Source organism: Cucurbitaria berberidis (genome assembly GCF_010015615.1).
Source record: "Cucurbitaria berberidis CBS 394.84 unplaced genomic scaffold K460scaffold_9, whole genome shotgun sequence".
Lineage (NCBI taxonomy): Eukaryota > Fungi > Ascomycota > Dothideomycetes > Pleosporales > Cucurbitariaceae > Cucurbitaria > Cucurbitaria berberidis.
In genome coordinates this window covers 138,673-146,472 of record NW_024468943.1, presented here as the reverse complement: position 1 = coordinate 146,472, position 7,800 = coordinate 138,673, and the positions used below count along the sequence as shown (strand labels likewise).

At 25.2% G+C, this 7,800-nt stretch overlaps 1 protein-coding gene across 1 annotated transcript, besides 2 other annotated features; it reads right to left on the bottom strand.

Moving 5' to 3' along the window:
• Positions 1–1,541: 1,541 nt before the first annotated feature.
• Positions 1,542–1,586: a sequence feature (Protein overlapping with rRNA (K460DRAFT_237988, KAF1839886.1) was converted to a misc_feature.).
• Positions 1,587–1,605: 19 nt separating this feature from the next.
• Positions 1,606–1,719: a sequence feature (Protein overlapping with rRNA (K460DRAFT_237988, KAF1839886.1) was converted to a misc_feature.).
• A 3,941-nt stretch (positions 1,720–5,660) lies between these two features.
• Positions 5,661–5,810, bottom strand: K460DRAFT_297646 (uncharacterized protein; the record flags this gene model as incomplete). Its single annotated transcript, XM_040929724.1, has 1 exon — positions 5,661–5,810. A coding segment is annotated over one exon (150 nt), but the record flags the coding sequence as incomplete, so codon positions are not given.
• Between the last annotated feature and the right edge of the window lie 1,990 nt (positions 5,811–7,800).

Here is a 7,800-nt window from a genome sequence, read left to right as displayed (position 1 = left end):
GTTTATAGTTTATATAGCGCTGCGCATATTTTTGCAATTTTGCTAGTAAAAACCTAAGCTTTAATATATTTTTTGCTATATTTACCCTGCAATGCAAAAACCGGAGTTAATTACTTTTATATACTATATAAAAAGGGCAGTTAAAGTTTTTAAAAATATAACTATTTTGTTTACTACTATTTGCAGTAAGCTTTAAGGGCGTTAAAGTATAAATAATAGTTAGTAGTAGAGTATAAAATAGGCTTTTGCCTAAAAATAGAGCTAGTATACTAGTTTTTCTGCCTATTTTTCCTTCCTTGCAATAGCAATAATAAGCTTTTAATTAAGTTAATTTGCTTGCTATAAAGTGCCTTATTAATAAGTATACTAGTACTTGTTAGTTTTGCATATAAAAAAAGCTTTTAGGAGCTTTTTATATTTAAAAGCTAGCTATTAGTAGAGTGCATAATATAAAAAAAGTAGCTTAAAAACTATTTTACTTATATTTATTTTCTACTACTTTTTAGTAATAGTTTAGGTATTGTTAGTAGATAGCTTGTATATTTATAGTTCTGTATTTGCACGCCCTATTTTCTAAATATTAGCTAGTAATATCTACTTTAGTTAGCACGATATTAAGAGCTAAGCAGCTGTTTTCTACTTAATTAGGTTAGCTAAGGCCTATATTATAAAGCGACGCCCTAGCGCTGCACTTATTTTTGCAGTTAATACTTAAAGTTTTGTTTATTTTTACAAATAAGTACTATTTAGGGTTTGTAGATAGCTAGCTTTGCTAACTATTTATTAAATTTCTAGAAATATTTCTACTAAATATTTGCGCTTGTGTGCGTAATAAAGCAATTATAAGTTTTTTCCTCCTAAAGTGCGTATAGTGCGGGTTTTTTTTAGCAGCAATACTAGTAATGCCCTATTTTAAACTGCATTTTAGAGAATTTAGTAAAAGCAACTAAATTAGTTGCTTGTAGCATTAGTACTTTGTATACTTTTATAGTAAGTAGCTAGCGCTGCTTTATATAGCTATTTGCTTAGTACTTTTTATTTTTTTTAGGAAATTTGTGCCCGCGTGCCTTGTGCGCCTAAGTATAGGATTATTACCTAGTTAATTCTGCTAGTAGTTATATGCTTGTTTTAAAAATTAAGCTATATATATTTAAATATAAGTAATTATACTGTAAAACTGCGAATAGCTTATTAAATTAGTTATTGTTTATTTAATAGTACTTTACTACTTAAATAACTATAGTAATTCTAGAGCTAATACATGCTAAAAACCCCAATTTTAGAAAAAATATATTTATTAGATAAAAAACTAATGCCCTTTAGGGCTTTTTAGTAATTTATAATAACTTTACAAATTGCATAGCTTTGCGCCAGCAACAGTTTATTTAAATTTCTACTCTATTAACTTTTAATAGTAAGGTATTAGCTTACTATAATTTTAATAAGTAACAGGGAATTAGAGTTTAATTCTAGAAAAGGAGCCTAAAAAACAGCTACTATATTTAAAAAAGGCAGTAGGCGCGCAAATTACTTAATCCTAATATAAGGAAGTAGTAATAATAAATACTAATACAGGGCTTTTTTGGGTTTTGTAATTAGAATAAGTACAATTTAAACTTTTTAATAAAGAATAATTGGAGGGCAAGTCTAGTACTAGCAGCTGCAGTAATTTTAGCTCCAATAGCATATATTAAAGTTATTGCAGTTAAAAAGCTTATAGTTAAAACTTAAATTTAGCTAGCAGGTTTGCTTTATTGCGTGTACTTGTTTAGCTAAGCCTTTTTTTTAAAAAACTTTATGCCCTTTACTAAGTATATTAGGGATTAGGACTTTTACTTTAAAAAAATTAAAGTGTTTAAAGCAGGCTTTTGCTTAAATATATTAGCATAAAATAATAAAATAAAATATGCAGTTCTATTTTGTTAGTTTCTAAAACTGCTGTAATAATTAATAAGGATAGTTAGGGGCATCAGTATTTAATTATTAAAAGTAAAATTTTTAGATTTATTAAAAACTAACTACTGCAAAAGTATTTGCTAAAGATATTTTTATTAATTAGTAAACAAAAATTAGGGCATTGAAAATAATTAGATACTATTATAGTTTTAACTATAAACTATACTAACTAGGGATTAGGCAATATTCTTTTTTTTAACTTACTTAGCACTTTATAAAAAATTAAAGTTTTTGGGTTTTGAAAAGAGTATAGTCGCAAAGCTAAAACTTAAAAAAATTAATAGAAAAGCACTACTAGGCGTAGAGCCTGCGGCTTAATTTAACTTAATATAGGAAAACTTATTAGGTTTAGATAAAATAAGGATTAATAGATTAAAAGCTTTTTTTTAATTTTTTAAGTAGTAGTGCATAGCCGTTCTTAGTTAGTAGAGTAATTTATTTGCTTAATTGCAATAATAAATAAAACTTTAACCTGCTAAATAGCTAGGCTAGCTTTAGCTAGTTGCTAGCTTTTTAAAAAGACTATTAGCTTAAGCTAATAAAAGTTTAAAGTAATAATAAGTTTATAATACTTTTAAATATTCTAAGCTATACGCGCGCTATACTAATAGAGCTAATAAGTTTTTTACTTTAGCTAAAAAGTTTAAGTAATTTTATTAAACTCTATTATGCTAGGGATAGAGCATTGCAATTATTGCTTTTTAATAAAAAATGCCTAGTAAGCGCGTATTATTAGCATGCGTTAATTACATCCCTGCCTTTTATATATACTGCTTATTACTACTACTAATTAAATAGCTTAGTAAGGCTTTTAAACTAGCTTGGGGAAGTTAGTAATAATTACTTTAAACTAGAAAGTTTGTTAAACTTAGTTATTTAAAGAAAGTAAAAGTTGTAATAAAGTTTCTGTAAATAAACCTACAGAAAAATTATTACTAATTTTTAGAAAAACTTTAGTTCTTATTTAAATTCTTGTTTTTTGTGTACTATTTGTTTTTTTGGCAGGCTCTACCTGCTAATAGAATACTATAAAAACTTTTTGTAATTGCAATTAGCATTAGAAAATATATAATAATTACAACTTTTAATAATAGATTTTTTAGTTCTAGTATTAATAAAAAACGCAGCAAAATGCGAAAAGTAGTATAAATTGCAGAATTTAGTAAATTATTAAATTTTTGAACGCACATTGCGCTTTTTAGTATTTTATAAAATATACTTATTTAAGTATTATTTGTACTTTTAAGCTTTGCTTAGTATTAGGTATTTGTTTTTATTTTATATATAGGACTTGCTTTAAAGCAATTAGTAGCTAGCATACTTGCTTTAAAGTGCAGCATATTTTGTATTTTTTAGTTTAAACACTTGCGTTTACAAAGCCTATACTTTTGCTTTTAATTTTAAATTAAGTAGAAATACCTACTAAACTTAAGCATATTAATAAGTAGAAAAAAAAAAACTAATAGAAATTACTTTAGTAATAGTAAGTAAAGTGGCATTAGTTTAAATTTAAAATTTAGCTTTTTTAGGGTCTAAGTTGTAATTTGCAGAAAGCGCTTTAGTATTAGTAGCAGTTTAAGTTTTTTAGAATAGAATATTATAGAAAGTAAAAATTCTATATATAGTTGCTAACCTTCGCCGTATAAAGCCCCTTTAATAAGTTAAATTATTTAGGAATGCAGCTCTAAATAAGAAGTAAATTTTTTTTAAAACTAAATACTAGCTAAAAACTAATAGCGTACAAGTAGAATAATTAAAAAATAAAAAGCACTTTAGAAAGAAAGTTAAATAGTATATAAAATTATTAAAAGGAAAGCGCTTGCAGCTAAATTTATTTATAGTTACTTATTTAAGCTTTTGCTTAGTGCACTCTTTTGCAAACAAGCTAGTATTAATTTAAGTAGTTAAATAAAAGCCTCTATTACGTACTTTTTTTTAAAAAAGCTTTATAGGGGAAGTAATATACAACTAGCTTAGACTAAAGTCTGCGCATTTGCTAAAATGCTAGTGTAATAGTTATAAGCAGCCTATTTTAAAATACAAACTAAAAAATCTAATATTTATGCAAGTATTTAAGTATTAAGCCTAAACGCGTAATAAAAGTAAATAAAAGTAGGATTTTTTTTAGAGTGCACTATTAACTAATTTTAATATTTTTGGATAGATTTAAGTAAAAGCATAGCTATTAGGACCCAAAAAATAGTAAATTATGCTTAAATAGAGTAAAGCTAGAAAAAATTCTAGTAAAAGCTTGTAGTAGTTTTAATATGCAAATTAATTATTAAATTTGAGTATAGAGGCAAAAAACTAATTAAACTATTTAGTAGCTAGTTCCTGCCGAAGTTTCTTTTAAAATAGCAGTAATATATTTAGTTTTATAAAGTAAAGCAAATAATTAGAAGCCTAGGAATTAAAATAATTTTTATTTATTTTTAAACTTTAAATATGTAAGAAGTCCTTGTTACTTAATTAAATATAAATACTTAAATATACTATTACTAGTAGGCCATTTTTAGTAAGCAGAATTAGTAATGCAGAATAAACTAAATATAGAGTTAAAGTACTAGAATATACGCTTATTAGATACTACAAAAAGTATTAGTTTATTTAGATAGCAGGACAGTAGCTATAGAAGTTAGAATTTGCTAAAAAGTATATAATAACTTACTTACTAAATAAACTAGCTTTAAAAATAGATAGTGCTTAAGCGTATTACTTATACCCTGCTACTAGGGCAAAATTTAAGCTTTAGCAAGTAGGTAGGCGTAAAAGCTTGTAATAAAGCTTTAGAAGTAACTTTAAGTTAAACAGCTTTTAGTATAGATCTTAGTAGTAGTAGTAAATACTTAAATAAAAACTTTAAAAACTAAAGTAAGGAAAAGTTTTATATAAACAGTAGTTGGACATAAGTTAGTTAATTCTAAAAAATAGAGTAATTCTATTTTAATATTAGCGCTTGCGCCACGCTTTTAAAAAAGAAGCTAGTTAATATTTTAGTATTTAGATATAGATTTTCCGCGGCAACGCAACTAAGAGTAGAAACTTTAGTAGAAGCTTTAAAAAGAGTTTTTTTTTTTTCTTAATAGTTTATTATTTTAAAATTAGTTTATTTAGAGCTAGGGTTTAATAGCCGGAAAAGCGCTGCACTTTTGCAGCATTTAGTGCGCTTTTAATAAGCTTTAAAAATTTATTTAAAAAAATAGTTTTTACGCTAAATTGTACTTATAACTGCAGCAGGTTTCTAAAGTAAAAAGCTTCTAGTTAATAGAATAATATAGATAAAAGAAGTTGGCAAAATAAATTTGTAACTTTAGAAAAAGAATTAGTTCTAAAAATTAAGTATATTGGGCTTTAAGGAAAAGCTTCTAGTGCAGAAAAGTACTAGCTGCAAAGTAGGCGCCTTTTAGTGCTAGGGTGCAAGTATTTTTAGCAGGCTTTAGCTATTTAGCGTGCGTTTAACAACTAACTTAAAACTAGTATAAATAAAAAGAATTTAACTATTTAATTAAAATATAGTATTATAATAGCTAGAAAGTAGTATTAATGCAATGTAATTTCTGCCTAGTACTTTAAATATTAAAGTAAAGAAATTTGACTAAGCGCGGGTAAATAGCAGAAGTAATTATAATTTTTTTAAAGTAGCTAAATACTTTGTTATCTAATTAGTAACGCGCATAAATAGATTAATAAAATTTTTATTATCTCTATTTACTATTTAGTAAAACTATAGCTAAGGGAATAAGCTTAGCTAAATTAGTAGGAAAAAAAAACTCTATTAAGCTTAACTTTAGTTTAATATTATAAAAAGATATAAAGGGTGTAGAATAAGTAGGAGCTTTAGCGCCGGTAAAATACTACTACTTTTATAGTTTTTTTACTTATTTAATAAAGTAGAGCTAGGCTTTACTATTTAATTTCTAGCATTAAAGTTTTTTGTAAGCTAATTTGGGTTAAAAATATTATTAAGTAGGGAGTTTAGCTAGGGCGGTATATCTATTAAACTATAACGCAGGTGTCCTAAAAAAAATTTATAAAAAATAGAAATTTCTAGTAGAGTAAAAGGGCAAAAGTTTTTTTAATTTTAATTTTTAGTGTAAATACAAACTATAAAAGTATAGCTTATTAATCCTTTAATTTCTTAAAATTTGAGGCTAGAAGTACTAGAAAAGTTACTATAGGGATAACTAGCTTGTAGTAGCTAAGCGTTTATAGCAACATTGCTTTTTAATTTTTTAATATTAGCTTTTCTTATTATACTAAAGTAGAATTTGGTAAGCGTTGGATTGTTTACCTACTAATAGGGAATATAAGCTAGGTTTAAACTATTGTAAAATAAATTAGTTTTACTCTACTAATAACCTTGCCCTAATAGTAATACTACTTAGTATAAAAAGAACTATAGTTTTAAATAATTAATTTTTGCAGCTATTTAACTAGGCATTGCTGCAAAGCTACTATTTGCTAAATTATAGCTAAATACTTTTAAATTAGAATTTATACTAAAATAAAGTAATTTTTGCCTATACTAATTAGATACAAATAAGTTTTTAGCCTAGAACTTTACTAAGCCGGCATTAGCAGTTTTATTAAAGTTAAGGCTACTAGCTAGTATATTGCAATTATATAGTGCGCAGGATTAAATCTTTTGCAGATAACTTAGTTATTTAACTAAATTGTATAAGTAGTTAAGTAGCTTTGTTATTACAAGCTACTAAGTATAAGCCTGCTACTAACTTAATTAAATATAAAATATATAATTTTTTTTATTTATTAAAAAGCAGCAAAGTCTGCAGCAAGAAAAGGGGAGAGTGTTATAAGTTTAAAGCCCTAACTTTTTAAACTAAGTAGAAAAACGCCTACCTAAATTTTTAGGGCGTTCTAGGTATTTACTTAGGCTAGGGGGGCTACTTACTTAATATAAGCAGTATTAGCTACTTAAATTAGAAAAGCTAACTGCTTAAACTAAACAAGTTAGTAAAGGGGATAGGGACAAAGTGCTTAAAAAGCAGTAGTTTTTTTTTTGTAGTTTTTATTGCATAAAAAAGTTGTTTAAAAATCTAGAATATAAATTCTAGAAAAGTAAACCTGTTTTAAACAGCAGGCTATAAAATTAGGAAAAGAAAATAGCAAATAATAATAATTAAGGCGTCTAGTAACCTATAAGTTACTAAATAGTAGAATTAAAATAAATAAAGCATCTAGTAACCTACAAGTTACTAGATAGTAGAATTAAAATAAATAAAGCGTTTAGTAACCTACAAGTTACTAGACAGTAGAATTAAAATAAATAAAGCGTTTAGTAACCTACAAGTTACTAGATAGTAGAATTAAAATAAATAAAGCGTCTAGTAACCTACAAGTTACTAGACGGTAGAATTAAAATAAATAAAGCATCTAGTAACTTACAAGTTACTAGATAGTAGAATTAAAATAAATAAAGCATCTAGTAACTTACAAGTTACTAGATAGTGGAATTAAAATAAATAAAGTATTTAGTAACTTATAAGTTACTAGATAGTGGAATTAAAATAAATAAAGCGTCTAGTAACTTACAAGTTACTAGATAGTGGAATTAAAATAAATAAAGCGTTTAGTAACCTACAAGTTACTAGACAGTGGAATTAAAATAAATTTATTACTTTATTATTTTTAGTTTTTTAGCTTAGGTATACCTATAGAGTATGCTTATAAAATATAAGTTAAAGTAAATTTAAGCTTAACTTACTTATAAAGCTTATTATACTTTTATTTTATATTTTTAATAAATAATAACTATATTTTATTTTTAACTAGCTATAAGTATATTTATACTAATATAATTACCTACTTAGTTACTAACAAATA